The sequence below is a fragment of the Vespa crabro genome, chromosome 6 (genome assembly GCF_910589235.1).
Source record: "Vespa crabro chromosome 6, iyVesCrab1.2, whole genome shotgun sequence".
Taxonomy (NCBI): Eukaryota; Metazoa; Arthropoda; class Insecta; order Hymenoptera; family Vespidae; genus Vespa; species Vespa crabro.
In genome coordinates this window covers 2874489-2894362 of record NC_060960.1, presented here as the reverse complement: position 1 = coordinate 2894362, position 19874 = coordinate 2874489, and the positions used below count along the sequence as shown (strand labels likewise).

Genomic DNA, 19874 nt, shown 5'->3' with positions numbered 1-19874 from the left:
CCAGATTAAATCTTACCTCATCGATTAAACGTCGAATTTACGAAATCCGAAAAATTTCCGAACAACAGCCAAGTAAATTTAAAAATAAAGAAAACATATGAGAGCGCATAAGCACATGCAAGGATATTTAAAAGATTTATCTAGCTTCTATTTTGTTTCTATCTACAAAAAAAAACAAAAAAAGTCTATCCAATTTGATAAACATATAAATCATTTTTACATATAACACAAATAACATATTTATATTATTATTTATATTTCGCTCGAATTAAAATTTTTTCATTCCAATCAGAACGCATTTAGTCATTCTAAATGATACATATACATGATTTAGACGTGTTTGATAGGAAGACATTTACGTGTTCTTTGATAATATAAAAAAAATATTATGTATCTTCTCAGTATGGAAGACATCAATGTTACGTTGAGTTATACGAAATTCGTAATACCGAGATTTATAGTACCTACCTGATATGAGCACCAACACTATCCACATGATCCCCACCAGGCTCTTCATCATGTCATTGTGTCACGTCCACCTCATTTCTTCTCGCCTTCGTGCCCTCCAGACCCTTCAGTGCTCGGACTGCAATGAAAAAACAAAAAAGAAAAAGGGAAATGAGTGTGATACGAATTCGATTAATTTGTAATAATACTCGATTATTTTCAAGTATTTTTGAATATTTCCAAGTAAATTATCAGATTCATGATCTCATATGTATGTATGTAATTTATATGTGTTTATTTATAGTCCATACCGTGTATATATAGATATATCTGAAGAAAAGCTTCATTTTTATATATAAAATGTGATAAAATATAATATAATATATAAACGATGAGACATTTTTCTATTAACGAAAAGAAAAAAGGAAACGAAGTATTAGATTATCTCGATAAAAAGAAAAAAGAATTATTTAATTAATTTTGAAATATTTCGAATCATGAAAGTTTTACAGAATGAATTAAGTCATTCTGAATCCGAGGATCATACGGTAGATATCGAATAGTTAATTAGAAAAAGAATATCTCGAGTATTATTGAAGAAAAAAAAATAACTTACTATGGTACTTCTTACAGGATCATAAACCCAGTTATATATTCAAAGCTATGCTAATTAATACCTCGACTAACTAGTACATCGAGTTATATCAACTTTGCTCATTACGATCTGACAAGTGTATCTTAAGTTTCCTGAACGTGCACATGATAGATCCATGATCCATCAATCATTTATAAAATTATCAATAATGGGGATAATAAATTTATAAATATTTATTAAATTGTTAATCATCATTTTATATTACATCTAAGATTATATTATCATCGTTATTATTATTATTATTATTATTATTATTATTATTATTTTATTAAATGTAATTATTTACTTCTATATGTAGTAATTATACATATCATTTTAATATATTATCTCTTTAATATTATTTTATCTTTATATTTTTCGAAAATGAAAAAGATGATAAATGACTCTCGTGAAAAAGATATCAAAGGGAGGTATCTGAAATTTCTGAATAAAACGATGAAAAGTTGGTAGATCGGTAATCACGATAAAAGATGGTGGTACTCAGGCATCTGTCAATTGTCGTTCGAAAAATCGAAAAATCGATAAAGGTGTAAGTGACATCGCGGTTTCCTGCTTTTCAAATAGTTTCTTCTCGTTTGAATATCGAATTTGTGATATCAACCTGCTTCATGATGTTTTATAACGATTCAGGAATTATGTTTATTGGAATAAAAGAAGAGTTGATTAAATTAAATGCAAAATATCCTTTTAGTTTCCTTGATTTGATCTAAGTCAATTAATTTATTAATGTTTTTAATTGCGATTTATATGACATTTTTCTTTTTTCATAATTCATTTTTATCAGCATTAGGAAAGTTACTATTACCAATAATTAATATTAGTAATTAGCAATTAACAATTGGCAATTCGAGTTCTTCTAATCCTCGTGACATTACTATTTAATTACACAACTATCAAATACGTCTTTTACTTTTAGATACCTACCGAATATAAACACGAAACTAATATAAATTATTTGAATTCGTTGAAGAACTAACTATTACCACTTATAATTGTTAATCGTCATTTATCATGACTTTTTACGATTCGTTCCTTTTAAATTACTAATTTTTTATCAATTTATCATATTAAAAGTTTCTATCGATCGACTCCCAGTTCTAATCTATATTTATTGTAGAAGCACTACACACATATGCGAATGTATTATGGCGTTGTAAATGGATAAGTAATCAAAAGTGAGGCTGTGATCGTTAACACGTTCCGTGCCATGTGTACCACCGGCGGTACACGTTAAACTTGATCTTTAGGCCGCGTGTACCACCGGTGGTACACGCAGTCATTTTTTTCTTTAGTCAAAATATCAAATGGCCTGAACGACAAGTCAGGCAAAAATGGCTTGGCACGGAACGTGTTAACCAACGAACAAAATAGTTATGCATCTGTAATCCTTTCGTAGTTACAAGCAAAAATAAAACAGACAAACAAGCACATACGCACACACACACAGACAGAGAGGGAGAGAGAGAGAGAGAGAGAGAGAGAGAAAGGCACTAACATACACTCTTATAAAGACATGTCATTGGGATTTAAAGTGGAAATTGTTAGCTCTGCAATTTTGTACAGAGCAAAAGTCCGAGTTGACTATGAAAAAGAAAGCAATAAAAGGATTTCCATTATCCATACTCAATTCTTTTATCGTTATCTTCGATTCGTTGACATACTCTAGACTAGTAAAAGACATCTGTATCGATGAAGTACAAAATTCGTTTTCGTGTCGTCGAACGATCTCCGATAGTTTCCGATAATCTTGTCAGATCTGTTCCGACGGATCATGACAAAGATCATAGAATAAACTTTTGAAATTTACTATACATTACATATTATTAACAAAATGATGTTAAATAATATTATTATTTTAAATTAGTATTAAAACGATATATAGTATTACACGATATATAGTATTAAGCGATAGATAAAAAAAATTACTAATACGATAATAAAACATTTGACTCTTTTAACGATATTACTTAATACTTAAAAATATTTATTTAGTATTAAAAATATTTTAATACTAAGATCAACATTCTGATAAGTAGAATACGTACTTAAAAATGTCTTTAATAAGAAACATTATATAACAACTATAACCGAAGGGAGTTTATCGTGAGATTTGATGAATAACAAAAGAAACTTTAAAGATAGCACGTCAAAGTTGACAGGTAGTTCATAATCCAGCGATCTCTTTCGTGGCCTCCTTCTCCAAAAAGCTGAAAGAGAGCTACAACCTTAAAGACTTTATCGTACGTCTAAGGAAATAAATCGAAGGCGATCGGCGAGATGATGATGGTGGCGTTGGAAAAGCGAACGAAAAAAAAAAGAAAAAAGAAAAAAAGAAAAAAGAAAAAAAAGAAAAAAAAGAAAAAAAAGAAAAAAGCAATAAAAAGAAAAAAAAAGAAGAAAAAACATAGAAAAGCAAAAAAATAAAGAAAGAAAAATGCTGGCTGAGAGTTGAAATGGCGGATGGATAGGAATGAGTTAGCTAGAGATAGTCAGGTTAAATACGTTAAAAAACGACACTCGATTTCCCTCTCCCCTCTCTCTATTTTTAAATCCAGCATCGAGTTATTCTCGCGAACGCGTGACGGCTCCGATCGATAAGCTCCAAACTCGTAGTCTCTTTCGCTTCTACTAGCGACCCTCCAACTTCCACTCTCCTCTTCGTCTTCTCCTCCACCACGTCTCTTCTACCATCTCCAGCACCTTCACAGTCAGTGCTCAGGGCACCCATGGCTTAAGAGGGAGTAATTATCTGCCACGTTCGTTCTAGTCCTAGTTGGTACGAGTGACGAGGGCCTTAAAATGCCTCTTACAGGGCACACTTATACTAGGTTTCTTCACCCTTCACAGTAACCCCCTAACTCTCTACCTACCTCTTCCTGCTAGCTTCCTATCCAACCAGTCGGCTTTCTTTTCCCCATTCTCGCCTCCTTCAATGTCGATCAAGTTGGATACTCTACGTTTCACGATAGAAAGCTCAATGGATTGCTTCGATCTTCTTTTTCTACTTCTACCTTTTATATATTTTTTTTTCTTCTTTTTTTTCTTCTCCCTTCTTTTTCTTCTTACTTCTTTTCTATGTGATATTACTACTACAACGATGGGAAGATCGGTATATGATAGTATTATATCGAACGAAAGAATAATGATCGATGTTATATAATTTTGAAGTATTCTTTTGTAGAGTTTAAAAGTAAACGTCCTTTTTTGTCTTGTTCACAGCATATATATATATATATATATATATATATATATATATATATATATAGAGAGAGAGAGAGAGAGAGAGAGAGAAAGAGGGATAATAATTTATCTATAAATTATGAAGTGTTTGGAAGTGATAATAGATAAATTAAAACTAAAAAAAAATATTGGAGACAACGGTAAAAAAAGAAAATAAATAAATAAATAAAAATGATTAAAGAAACAGATAGATACAATAATAGTTTTAAATCAATTCTTCATTTTACATTTGAATTTTTTTTTTCAATTAAAATATGAAAATTCATTTCCATATTCCTTCATAATAGACAAAAAAGGCATTAAGTTTTGTTCGAAGAAGTAAGACAATGGACGAAATAAGTGTAAAAAAGATCTAACTCTGGATCGTGGTATATTCGCGTGCTTTAAAATACCTTCCCTCGTATCTTATTGCCAAGCGGTAACAGTTTCCTCGTGACTTCTTGGTCTCTCCCACCTCAAACCAACTCAGAGTCTTGAGACTTCTGTATCAAGTAACTGGTAAATACCGAGGAACTTTAATTAACCGTCGAGGGAACTTGAAACGTTTTTGAAAAGTTTTAGTCAGTTATTTTCTCCGCGAATAGTATACGCGATAATCTTTTGCGAGTAGTTACGTCTTTCATTTCTCTTACTTCTTTCATCCCTTAACTATTCCCTTATCGCTCGCGCGAAAAAAATATTAACGCAATTTTAATACTAATTTTATTCATTTTAAGGACATTTCATGTTAAAAAGATACGTCGTGATTAATTCGAAAATATTCATGAATAATTATATATAAGACACTGTTTAAAGAGTCTATATAATATATAGTATATTGTATTACATAGCCTGTAGTTATATTTTTATATATACAAATAATATTCTATATAGTTTATCTCTCTCTTTCTCTCTCTCTCTCTCTCTCTCTCTCTCTATCTATATATATATATATATATATATATATATATATATATATATATATATATATATATAGCTTTTAAGGTTAGTTAGTTTATAGAGTTATAGACTATGTAGAATGTATATATGTATATATATATATATATATACACACACATACATTTTTATATGTACGATGGAATATGTCCAAGAAATTCATATTAAATTGTTTTAATTAAAAAAAGAAAAAGCAAAGAAGGTAAAATCTACAAATAAAAATAAAAACATAATCTTCAAGAATCGAACTTGTCGACATTCGTCGACACCTGTAACGCTTATCATTTATTTGTTTCGCTTTGCTAACATCCCTTTTTTCCTCATTCTATTTTGCACTTCACTATCCATTCTCTCATTCGTTTCTACATGTTATACATATATGTATGTAGTAAAGGGCAAATTTGTTTTGCTCTTGGGTTAAAACTGTTCACGATAATGTACGTGATACTATGATAAAAGGAAGCTCAGTTCTGTCGAGGCAGCGTATCAAGTAGGTCGATTGGAACCGAGTATGTATGTATGTAACTACATCCGTTAGAATTTTCTAATACATAAGCTTACACATGTATCTATTTACTTTTAAATATTAAATAATAATTATAATCGTACACGAGTTATAGTATAATATAATTGTGCACAAGATATGCACAAACCAAGCTATGTATGTGTCGTGTATCTATTCACTAGACAGATATTAGAAACATATTGTGATAATATTATGATGATATATCGTATATTATTTATTTATTATTTGGTTAGCCGAAGTTAAATTTACATATCCTATATTCGCAGCTCTAAGTAAACGTAACTTCCAATGAGCCAAGCTATATAGAAATTTGCGGAAATAACCTAAACAAGAAGAAATTATTTAAACGCAGTATGGATCCTATAATTTTGTGATATTTATTTTGAAAAAAAATTATTACTAACCTAACATTATGCAACTCTAACATTATATAATTATTAATATTATCAAGGCGTAGTTTAATATCAAGGCTTACAATTATTTTGCGGAATACTTTCGAATCGCTTATTATGATTAAAATGGCTTTTTCAGATTTCTTTGGTGCAGCCGATATTGAGAAAAATATTGTTAAGAGAAATATATCGAACAATGGCGAGAAAATTAATTGACCAAAGATATCTTTTAATTAAATTTATTCAATTTCAGATCATTGAGAATAAATAGCTTTCTTCATAATTTGACTCGATCGATGGATACCAAAGTTCCTTGACATAGTCAGAGGTCAACAAATAAAGCTGATCAAATTTGTAAAGCGTTCATAAACACAAAAATTAAATTGAAATGAGATAAACGATCGTATATAGAGAATCTCTATAAGAATTTGTCTCAATAAACAAGAATATATTCCCGAAAATATTTAATGGTTCAATGAACAAAGAAACCGATAACGTTCGAACTCAAAGTAGAAGTAATGTAAGTAGTAAAGTACGTATGTGGTCAGACTAGCACTCTTATCGTAAATGAAACGAGTCGATCGATAAGATTATCACTTTCCACGGCAAGAAAACGTTCACCCGTTCGAGTCACTCTCCAACCCTTAACGTATGTCGAGTACCCGCGTATACATAATTAATTTCATCCATTACGCAATTATAGAAGTTATTTTAGAATTTTAAGTCGGACAGCTTGGAAGAAGAAAGGAAAGAAAAAGGGGTGAAGGGGAAGGCGGTAAATAAAAAATGTCTAGAGAAAGAATTATTGGCGATGGAAATCGATGAATTATTCCTATCGTCGTGGGTGGCCAAGAAAAATGGGGAGAGAAAGGACTCGACAGAAGCGTCTTGAAGCGACTCCTTTAAGATAAAAATATAGACTTTTTTTTGTTAGAAGAAAATTTTTTTATTACTAAAGTTAATAGCAAGTTGCTCGTAATAATTGCCATGTAATTATGTAGCCGTATATTCGAACTTTCGATTGAAATTGTATACATATATATTGTAGCAGTTTACTTCGTAGCTGCTACTTAATAGTAGCAGTTTGCTTCGTTGTTATCTTTGATCGACATAGTAACAAGAGAAAATGTGTATTAAAAAAAAAAAAGAAAGTTATAAGTATGACGAGAGCGTGTACGCGTATGTACGTACGTGTTTATTTATATTCGTATTTACCATTCGTCAATCCTTTTTTTTTATCTTTTTCTTAGAACCTAACTATTATTTTTTATATCCTTGTTATTCTCATCTAAATTATTTTAATTTTCATTGTTTCACATTTCTTCGAAGGATTATTCCAAATTACGAACTGTAAAGGATCGTTAATATCTGATGTAGATAGTGAATTTGGTTTTATCGGAGAATAATATAAATCTTCTGTTGGAGAATAAGTATATTGATTAATATGCTGTTCGTTTCGATCACCTTGATATATTTAACGGATAACATCTTGAACGAATCGATACTTATTTGATTAGATCGATATTTTTTATCTGTCTGAATAATATCTTATTTTTGAAATATAAGAGAAACGTACATGAATTGAAAGGAAATGAAAATATTATACATTCCAATAAATTTTCTTTATAAATGAACATATAAAATATGAAAAGATATTTCGATATATTTAGTAGAAAAAAAAGGAAATTATATATAATCATCAATATATATGTATATATATATATATATATATATATATATATATACATATAGAATATATATATATATATATATATATATATATATATATACATACATATATATGATAGAAAAACTATGATAGAAAATATATAATAGAAAGTGATAAGAAAAAAAATTTTTTTTTTCTTATCGAAACGAACGAATTAATCGATAAACTTTTGATATTTATAGTTGAAGGAACTGTATGATCATAGTAAATGCGATTCGATCATACTTGAGAATGCGAGGAAATTGAAATAATAGAGAAGTATAGCGTGTAAGACGAACTATGTAGTACGTGTCTCTTTATGCGTATGTTAGATACGACTAACGGCGCATCATGTATATATCTATGTAAGTATGTATGCGTATATTTACACCGTATGTCGCTTTTGTTAGATGAAAGAAGAAGAATGCTATTCTCTAACGTGAGGTAATACTTCGATCGTTATTAAAGACGAGTATCTCTTCTTCGACATAACAAACGAGATCTCGTTATATTGAAAAGATGTTTTCGATTATGCATTGCCATTGTAATCAAAGTGATAAATCTAATTTAAAATCGAGCTGATTTTTCTATCAGAATAATATTTATATAATAATTAATTTATCATTAAAAAATTTCTATTATTCATTTATTTTTTTTATTTTTTCTTCATTTTTATTCTTTGAAATTAACGTGATAATTTGCGATGTTTTTCAATAGATAATATATTACGTGAAAATAGTTTTCCTTCTAATTGTAAATGTAGATATAATACCAATTCTAATAAGTATGATGATAAATATATCAGTAAAATATAAGAGATGTCCAATTTCAAATTTATAACTTTATGAACGAAGAAGAATATTTTTATATGATAATATTTATAATTTGCTTAATCAACGCATTATTTGTTATATTTCTACGACTATGTATACTATAATAAACTTTATTTTATATAGCCATTTATGATAACTTATTTTTATTATTAGATCGATCCTTCTGTAAATTTTATATCGTTAAACGCACGCAATCTCTAAACATATTTTTTGTAATATAGTTTAAATTTAACAATACCATTACTAATATAATTATAAACATCAGTAATTATAAAGCTGATTAAATTGTAAATTCAAAATCAAATTATAATTTATCACTGAATCGATTTACGTTATAACAATATGTATATAACACATTTTTCTAAATATACAATATGACCAATTTTCAAAATCATTGATTTATTATATAATATCGACTTGAGATTAGGAATTTGAGGCAATTTAAAGTACTATCGAAGTCATGAAAATAATTATACATGATTTTAACGTTCGCAGGGAATCTTTGTAGTAAGCTATAGGGGTAAAAGAAAAAGAGAGAGAAAGAGAGAGAGAGAGAGAGAGAGAGAGAGAGAGAGAGAGAAAAGAGAAAGACTCGTATCATTCTGAAAATGATCCCATGAAATAAGTGAGAATAACTTGAAGCGTGCTACTTCACAGAAATGCTACAGAGTTAGTTGAAAACTTCATCCCGTACATGCGAAACATGAATCTTCTCTACGGGATATAGCTCAGTATCTCTCTCTCTTCTTTCTCTTTTCTTTTTCTTCTCTCTCTCTCTTTTTCTCTTCTTTCTCTTTTCTTTCTCTCCTTTCTTTCTCTTCTCTCTCTTGCTCTCTCGTTGATCCAAGCGAATCGTTTTGCAATGCGTTTCTCTTCCTTTTACTCGAATTATCCGATATTTTTCGCTCTTCAATAAACGTCTTTGAGATCGAAGTCCGTTCGAACTGTATCAACTTCGAAAATTTTATTCATTAAAATAACGACCCTCTCTTTATCTTTCATCCGAATGCTCTTTTTTTATCAAATAAAATAATACTTACTTATTGTACGTGTGTACATATGTACGTACGTACGTGAGTACGTAGATGTATGTATGTATGTTTGATAAAAAAAGTAAAATCTCATCGAAAAATCCTTTCAATAAGTTAACGTTTCTTTTTTCCACATTGAATTGAATTAAATTGAGAATTATACCTGAAATCGTTCGTTTTTCTTGTCTCGTAATCATTCAGTACCATAGAAATTTTTCCCCCCAAAAATTCTAACTCGTTTTATATATGATTTTATCATTGAAGTACGAATTAGAAGTTTCCTTTTTACAGATCACATTGATAATTAATGTCTAATACTTAGGTATTATTGTATTATTATAATTTATTATTAAAACTTTCTCTTTCTCTCTTATTATAACTACATTTTATTATTCTAATTATATATTCTATAACTATATCGATAACTATACATATATATATATATATATATATATTCTTTATAATTATATCTAAAACTTCTATCATTCTCAATATATTAAAGATTCATTGACATACATCACATACATCGTTTGAAAAGAGTTACATCGTAATACACATTCACATGTCTCGTTGGACTTGACCTCGAGTACTTTAGGATTAATATCGATCTTTATATTTCTTTTATTCTACTGAACTATTCTATCATTTTGTTGTTAATGATAGTGAAATTTTCATTATTTATTCGATGAGATTATTCGGATCAAAAATTTTTAACAATTCATTAATGCAACTCTCGTTGTCGTATCTTTTGTCTTTATCACTGGTTCTCAAATAAGGCAAATGGATCAAAATAGAAAAAGAGAAAGAGAGGGACAGAGAGAGAGAGAGAGAGAGAGAAAGAGAGAGAGAGAGAGAGGGAGAGAAAGAGAGAAATGAAGAAGAATGGAATTAGAATAATAAACGAGAAGTAATTCTTCTTCGAGAGTTAAGATAGGACTATACACCGACCTCGACGTTCCCAAGAGTATCGCGCAGAAGCAAGAAGTTCATTACCTTTTTACCATGCTCCTTCTATTCGACTTAAAGCGTAAAAGTAACGAACAATTCTGTTTGTCTCTCTCTCTCTCTTACATTCTCTTTTTCTCTCATTATCTTTCTCTCTCTCTCTCTCTCTCTCTCTCTCTCTCTCTCTCTCTCTTTTTCTTTCTCTTCTTCTCTCATTATTTCTCTCTTTCATTCTCTCTCTCTCTCTCTCTCTCTCTCTTTTACTCTGTCTCTCTCTTTTTCTACGACATCTGCTAGGAGTATTTTACTTTTTAGCAAGTTCTGTGAATTGCTTGTTTCATATACTTAGAGATTATATGTCTTCGTTACTTCAATTGCCTTTCACTATCTTCTCCTACGATTGTTAATTTAATTGTTTACAATTTGTCTATCTTGATTTTTCTTAAAATTATTACATCTTTTTCTTAAATTTTTCTTTCTGTGTTGTTCTATTCCCCTCTTATACTTTTTCCAAGTAATAATTTCAATTCTTCACGTCGTATTTTGTATTTATTATATCTTTTGATCGAATTTCTTAATTTTATAATTAATTTATTAGAAATTATATGAGCAATTAACATCATTGTAATGATATATCAGATATTTTTATATTAGATATCTTTTAAAAGCGATATCTTTACCATTTTATTTTCCTTTTTGTTATGGTTCATTATCCATTGCAAAGTTTCTGTTAATCGTAATGATTAAAATACCATGGCGTAAGAAGACATGGACGAATATTGGACGAACTTGGATATAAAAAAAGATGAGATGAAATTTCAATAATTCGAATAGATTTTCATGTGCTCATCTTACCGACGAATATTAAGAGGTACCTTTAACCAATAAAGAATGATTTCCTTTTTCTAATTAATATCAAGATGAATATTAAGTTTTTTAATTAAAAAGCTGGAATTCGATGATCAGTTATTATTTGGTTTTTATTTAAATCAATGTTTTATCAATACGAATTTATATATTAACACAATCATGTAATAATACCGACGAAAATAATGGAAGTTCAATAAATTTTTAATTAAAACATGAATTAAAACATAGTTTTCAACTTCAACGATGTAAGTTTATTAAATGCATTTAATAAATGAAAATTTAATATATGCATACAAGTACGCTATCATGTAAATGCTTTCACTGCGATTTATTAATTTTCTGATCGATCGGATTTTACATATTAAGATAAGAACAAACCTAATCCACCATTTCTATTTAAACTTCTATCCTCGATTGAAAATATTTTCCATAAATATTTTAATAAATGGAATAATTTCGATGTCAAATAGCAAAACGATAAGTTTTAAAGATAATATTTCAAAAGACTTCATCATGAATTCTATCCATTTCGCGAAGTCAAGAAAACTTTGGTGTAACAATATTGGTAAACTTATTTTCTCGGGTTATTACAAACGTGAGTTTTTCGATCTCGCAATCCAAACTCTTTTTCGAAAGAATCCTATATTTTTCAAACCTGACTCTTTTACCGAACGATCTGATTTTTCGAAGTGCAAAAAAAAAAGAAATAAAGAAAAAGAAAAAGAAGAAAAAAGCAGAAAGAGAAAATAATATTTCGAAGAAGATAAAAATCGACTTGGTAGGTCGCAAAAAAGAAAATGAAACAAAACATAGAATGAAAGAGAGATAGAGAGAGAGAGAGAGAGAGAGAGAGAGAGAGAGAAAGAGACAAAGATAATAAGAAAGCCGAAGGCAAAAGGATGGTTGTTTTTGACACACTTAGTTCTAACAACTTAATTACAACACAAGGAACTTCGATAGCGATCGATAAAACATACATTCGCTCCCTTATCGATATAAAATTCAATCGGAAAAAAGCGTCTTCCTTATTCGTTCATCTGTCTCTATCGCACGTATAAGAATACGATCTCTCTCTCTCTCCTTTCTATCTCCGTGAATAAGTCGATTAAAAAGGAAAAAGGAAAAAAAAAACGAAAAAAAGAAGATTGCTAAGTGAAAACGTTCTTCCTTCATTTCTTTCGCAATTTTATTATTTATTATCAACGATCTAATTATATTATATCATTGCACCCAAAGTAAGCTTAAAACAAAGAATAATGCAAATAAATAATAAGATGGCAAAGAATTGTTCGTTTTAATAATCATGTTTGCTTTTGACGTTTATCCAAAAGATATTGATTTCTTTATTGATTGAGTGAGAGAGAGAGAGAGAGAGAGAGAGAGAGAGAGAGAGAGAGAGAGAGATCGTATAGAGACAGACGAACGAATAAGGAAGATGCTTTTTTCCGATTGCATTTTATATCGAGAGAAAAGGAGAGAAATGCTGGATTTTCAGTATTACATTAAAGACCTAGTGTTTAAACATCATTTAATCGGCTGTTCTTTGATATCATTAAATATTGAATATCTGCCTTTATATGCTTACCTCTCTCTTTCTTTCTTTCTCTCTCTCTCTCTCTTTTAACTCTAATAATTAAACGATGGATGATACTTGAACGAAAAAATAAATATTAAAACTTAAAAAAAGGAAATAGAATGTGTCTCTCTCGTTCCGACTTAATAAACGTCGTTATTATCGGTTTTTGTACGTCAAAACTTTCCAAGGTGACTTAGAATATAAAAGTTTCCATTTTGAAATACTTTTATAGCTGATACCAACCAACTGTGCAACTTCTTCGCATATGGTATCGTATTTATTTGTTCGGATGCGGTACGCTAAGAGCGTTCATTATCGATTCAATAGATACAGATATTTGTAATTGATTTCTATTGGTGAAATGGTATTAAAAGCACTATAGTATAACTTAACAGACAATAGTATTCTTTATAAGTGAAGTGATGTGCTCGTAAATTACTCAGTATTGTCTAATAAGGAAAATATAGTCTCCTTTTTTCTATTATATTTCATCGTCAAGTATTATCATTAAAGAAGGAAAACATTTTTGTACTTTTACTTTTCTTTTTTTCTTTTATTTCAACGTAATATATGGACTTCGCATTGTTTCAGATCATACGTTTTACGATTCGATTGACAGTAAGATCTAGATTTTTCCATTGGCCAGGCTCTATCATCGATCGTTAGGAAAAGTGAAAAAATGTGCTTAAAATACCATTAGTATTTTGATGATTTCGAAAAGATCAAAAAAATTTGGAATTAATGAAATAAAATTTTTTCCGCAGACAGATTTCTGGACCGTAAAAAAAGCATCACGCCGATTGTAAACACAAAACAAAGAATATAAATCACAAATCACTTAATTAATGCATTTTTAGTGTAATCACTTTTACAGTTTCTCTCTCTCTCTCTCTCTCTCTCTCTCTCTCTCTCTCTCTCTCTCTCTCTCTCTCTCTCTGTTGCTCTCGTTCTGTACTTTACGTTTATTTTCCGCTGACCTTTCTTTCTTTCATTCATTTAAAGCCTTGTTCATTGTTTTATAACTAATGTCTCTGCAATTGAAATAGACTACATTTTTCGTCGGATCGTAAAAAGCTATTATACAAAATTTCAATTGAATTGGACAAAAATAATAGGAGTTTTTGAGAAATTGCAAACATATGAATAAAGACATTTGTGTTAAAAATAATATTGTAATATAATATTTTGTACTAATAAACTTTTGTATTAATAATAATGGCGTAACACTAAACAAATAATAATATCTATGAAATGAATAGTACAACGATATTATAAATTTTCAGAAAATTATAATTGTGCTAAACATTGTACTAGATTACAATAACTCCAATTATTGAATCTATTTTAGAATTATTAAACAATATATAATATTGTAAAAAATATCATACCTGTATTAAAAATAATTAAGTGATATATATATATATATATATATATATATATATATCACTTTAATTATAGAGATGTAAGTATATATAAGAGAGAAAGAGAGAGAAAGAAAATTACCAAATGTATATTAAAGATAAATATAATATATAAATATATAAAAATATAAAAACAGTATATATAAATAAACGATCAATGACATATATACATAGATAAAAAAATTTTCAAATTACATTTGATTTTATGCTTTTTACATACGTTTTAAATAATCATATACATAACAAAATATTTTAAATACTATAGTTTTGATAAGACCTTTTCCTATTTATATAAAAATGAACCAATTAAATTAAGAAATCTCTATTAATTCGATAATTCAAGAAACCACGAGACATATATTTCCTCAGCCATCGTAGCTCGTTATTGTTACTTTTATTCTCGAAAATAATTTGAAAGATAGTCTTAATTAACAAGATCGATAGAGTTTAAAAAGTTTTCTCGAGTTGCATGACATCCACTTCGATCCTGCGTATATCGAAAGAAGTAAAAGTTAAACTAAACTAAAATAGAACAATACAACTTCTCTCTCTCTCTTTTTCTCTTTCTCTCGCATGCACAGAGAGAACAGGGGTGTAGCGATCGAGGAGAAAGGGATGCAAAAGAAGGAGGGTTACTCGTTAAGCTTCGAATAAGCTCCGCGTACAGCTCTGCCTTAAGGGCTTGATGACGTAAACAACGATAAACCTGTCCTGTATAAATGGCTGCATAAGCCGTACCCCACGACAAATAGCTCTGGGATAATATATTAAATTTTTTCTTAGTTTACCAGTTATGTCTTCTTTCTTTTACTTCTTTCCTCTTCCTTCTTTTTTCTCATTCTTCTTTCTTCTTATTCCATTTCCCTTATTTTTCTTCTTTTGTTCTTTAACTTCTTCCTCTTCTTCTTCTTCTTCTTTTGAACATAGAGTTCATTAAGGACAATGATCGTCAAACGTATTTAAAAACAATAACAATAAATAGCAATAACAAAGAATCTTTTGAATTGTCAGATTTTTATCTTTTCAATAATTATAAAGAAAGAAATAATATTCTTATATAATTCTTAGAAAGAAAAATCCTTTTAATGTTGAAGTTGCTCTTTGCAGCTTTAATGTTGACGTTGCTCTTTGTTGCTCTTTGTTGAAGAATGACAAGGACACAATACGTTTGGATTATGTACAGATATTACATCTCTTTCTCTTTCTCTTTCTCTCTTTGTTTTTCTTTCTTTTTTTATTTGTCTAACTTTCTTGATATTCTACTTTTTAAAATCGTGGTAAAATCGATTAAAACTCATTCGTATTTATACCATATTTTGGAATTTTTAATTGCTATTACTTATAATCGAAATGTGATTCATTATTACTTGATGAATAAAAATTCAAAGAGGAATTTTTTACAAAGAGATCAATCACATCGCAATTTTTTTACTGCTTCGTCGTGTTCGAAAAAAGAAAAAAAAAGGGAAGATATCGTAATTCATACGATTTAATTGAAATTAATTTATTTAGATTAAATTTCGTTTTAATCGTTGGCATTCCTTTATTCGGTTGCATATTGTAATCTACGTGATTAGCATAATTTACATACGAATACACAAGCAATACAAATACATTGAAAAGCTGTTCGGAAAGTAGTCTATATTACGTTCAAAATTAAAGCCAAAAATTAAGGTATTTCCGTAAACCCATTACGCATATGTATGTAGAGATATGTATATCAGAGAACGTGTATATAAATGCTATTGTTTTGATAAACAAATGGGAAAATATTTTCTTTAAGCGAAAGGTAGAAACAAACGAAAAAGCGATTCTGGTTTCATCGAGAATTCAGTATGCCACGATTATTCTTTTCATCGTTCATCAATTTTACACGGTTTTACGGTTCCTCGGTTCCCAAGTATTTGAATAGTAATTGTTCGCAACCTCAACGCAAAGCATTTTCTCTCTCTCCCTCTCTCTTTCCCTCTCTCTTTCCCTCTCTCTTTCTCTCTCTCTCTCTCTCTCTCTCTCTCTCTCTTTCTCTCTCTTTCTTTTTCTCTCATTCACACAATCAGAATTTTTCAACTTGTCCAGTTTGTTCGAAACAAGCACGTGGTTGTACTATCGATTAGTACAAGTTCAACCGCGTGTACTGTAATGTCCTTACGAGTTTATATTCGTTCCGCACAATAAAAAGAAAGGAAAAGAGAAAGAAAAAAGAAAGAAAAGAGAAAAAGAAAGAAGAAAAAGAAAATCTTTAGGATTTTTCAAAATGTTTACAAAACAAAAGAAATTATATATACATAATACTATTTAAAATAAATTATATATATATATATATATATATATATATATATATATATAAAGATGTATCTCTTTTCGATATTATTCGAAATTGATAGAAACGATTTTGAAAGATATCACCCTCTCATCCCTTTAAATATAATATTTTGCGCGCGCGTAGGCATAAAAATTTACTCGTCATGTTATTACCAAGCTTGGCGAATTCGTCGATTGTAAGTCCGATGATTTATTGCCTGGTCTATAAAAAAGCTTCTTCATCTATCAGTGTCCCGACTTACAAAAAGGCAATCGACCGCATTTTGTCAATACCCACTGTACCCCCGGATGATGGTCGAAGATGAACGAAAGTAGTTTTATTTGACACACAATACGCGTGTCGCATCGAACAAACATATTTTTTAATATTTACAGATAATAATAGATGTCAATAAAAAGACAAGAGATGTATAAATTGTTTCGATATATTTTCATAATTATTGGCTCATCGTTGAAATTTAATCTTTTCTACAAATTATTATTGTTGACATTATTATATTATTTAAAAAAAAAAGAAGATATTTGTTTTAATATAATGGTTGACACGTAATTTTTTAAATAAAAACTTTTTATACTTACATTATCTACATAATGGATCATAACTAACCATTATTACTTCATTGTGATTTTAATCACAGTTTAACGATACGATTAACTAAGTTTCGGTACGTCGAATAAATAAATTTAACAAGTATATCCTCTTACACGGTAAATACACGAAACGTCTGACACTTCTCCACGGAGATCAGTGGAGAAATCCAATTAATTTTTGATCAACCACGATGGATGCTCTACACCTATATACAGGATATCCTACCTAACTTAACCATCTTAAATATCTCCGTTGCATGTAATGATACGAACAAATTTTTAGAATAAGAAATCATTTCATTTATAAAACAATAATATTTTCATTTATATAAGAAATCTTTTTTTTACCATCATTTTGTCTAAAAATTTCAAGATCATTGAAGTTTTCTTTTAAAATAGAGGTCGATCATATTTTTTATTTTATAAGTTAGAACAATTTAATAAAGAGAAAAATAAAACCATATAAATCTATTAAAAAACAAAAGTTCCATTTTGTAATCTTAAAAATAAGTCTTTGTTTATGATAAAATTGATATTTCTTTGAATCGAGCAATTTTTCTTCTTTTCTTTTTGGAATTTATTATATCATATTACCAAAAGCCATGGGGATCTTTTAAACTATTCAATTTAGATAGGATACTCCATATATAAATATAATATAATATAATATATATATATATATATATATATATATATATATATGTATTATATGTATATTATATGTATATATATATTTCATCGTGTAACGTACAAAACTGGTAGAGAATCTCTCATGTTTCTTCGTGTACGTTTGAATAGTACATACATACTTGTGCATGTATAAATGAAGGACGAGAACAGTTCTTGCTTTATCTTGTAAAACGTCCAACCACCATGAAATCGTTAGAAGGGAAATGCGTAAAATTTATGATTCATAGAATTCTCGATTTTCACGTGTCTCGCATGTTGAAAGATCGATATATAAATTTTCAAGACGACGAACGAACGAACGAAGAAAGTAGAAAAAGGAAGTAAGTACGGATATCTAAGCTTATCCTACCCTCCCCCTCCCCCTCCCCCTCTCTCTCTCGTTCTATCTATCTATCCATCTATATATCTTTCTTTTCTTCTTTCTTTTTTTCTTTCTTTTTTTCTTAAAAGAAGCTACGAAAAGTTCTCTCAGGGGGTCGAAAAAACTAAGATGGTAGAATGCAGTAAGATACGAACAATCGGTCCCAGAGTGACGGATATTTAATTTTCCATGAGCTGTACCATCCGGCAAAGGATTGATTTCCCTTCGTATTACAGGTCCTCGTTCTATAGTCTAACCTTCCTCCAATCGGCCGAATATCGACTGACACCGCTGGATGGTGAGATTTCTACAAAAGAGAACCATTTTCATCTCTTTCTCTCTTTCATTCTCCCCCTTACTCTCTCCCTCTCTCCTCTCTCTCCCTCTCTCTCTCTCTCTTACTGTCTCTTTCTGTCTTCCACTCCCACTCTCATTTGCCGTCTGATATTCAATTATTCTCGAATAAAAGGGACTCGACCATACATATATCTTTTTCTCTACCCTCGCTTTTCTATTTTCATTGATTTATTTCATCTTTTTAAATTTTACAACTAATATATTTCAACTTATTTACTTAAAAATTTATATTTAACTTGTATTTTATTTCTGATCTCATTTCGTATGTATTCCACGATTTATGGAAATTCTTTTTTCTTTTTTTTCTCTTCTCTCCCTCTCTCTCTCTCTCTCTCTCTCTCTCTCTTTCTCTCCCATCCCTCTCTCTCTTTCTCTCTCACTTTCTTTCTCTAGATGAATAAAGTTTTTCTTATTATCTGAAACTATAATAGAATATTATATAAAATTATATCTCTATTTATAGTTTAATTAAAGTTGTTTATTGTATTATTTATGATTTTTATTCTTGATAATTTTAATATTTTATTAAGAGTAAACGAATCTACCATTCAATCATTGTTCTCTCTCTCTCTCTCTCTCTCTCTCTCTCTTTTTTATTTAACTATTCATTTTATACTTTTCTTAGAATTATAAAATCTCACTATTTTTTTTTTGCAACGATCCATACACGATATCACGATAGATAGATCTGAACTATTTGGACTATCCCACGCGCGCGAGCCTAATGTACGATAAGATAGAGTATTCCGGAATTACCACCCCTCCCCTCATTTACCAACCCCTCTGAATGCGACCAAGTGGAAGTACTCAGTCACGCAGAAATCAAGCCGACCGTACCGGGAAGGCCGATTGTTGATGAAAGATGCTTCAAAGTAGTTTAGCATTACAATGTATCACGATTATATCTATGTTATGTATACATGCAATCATTTATGATTTCATTAGCAAAATCAGCGAAATCATTTCCGAGCGA

General features: G+C 29.4%; 1 protein-coding gene across 4 annotated transcripts in view; it reads right to left on the bottom strand.

Annotated features, from left to right (window-relative positions):
- Positions 1-19874, bottom strand: part of LOC124425152 (acetylcholine receptor subunit alpha-like) — a 100143-nt gene that overhangs the window by 22337 nt on the left and 57932 nt on the right. For all 4 annotated transcript variants that reach the window (XM_046965097.1, XM_046965098.1, XM_046965095.1 and 1 more), the window contains one exon: positions 469-586. In XM_046965097.1, the coding sequence (XP_046821053.1) occupies positions 469-520 (52 nt within the window). In that variant the 5' untranslated portion in view covers positions 521-586. The remainder of the gene's footprint in view (positions 1-468; positions 587-19874) is intronic.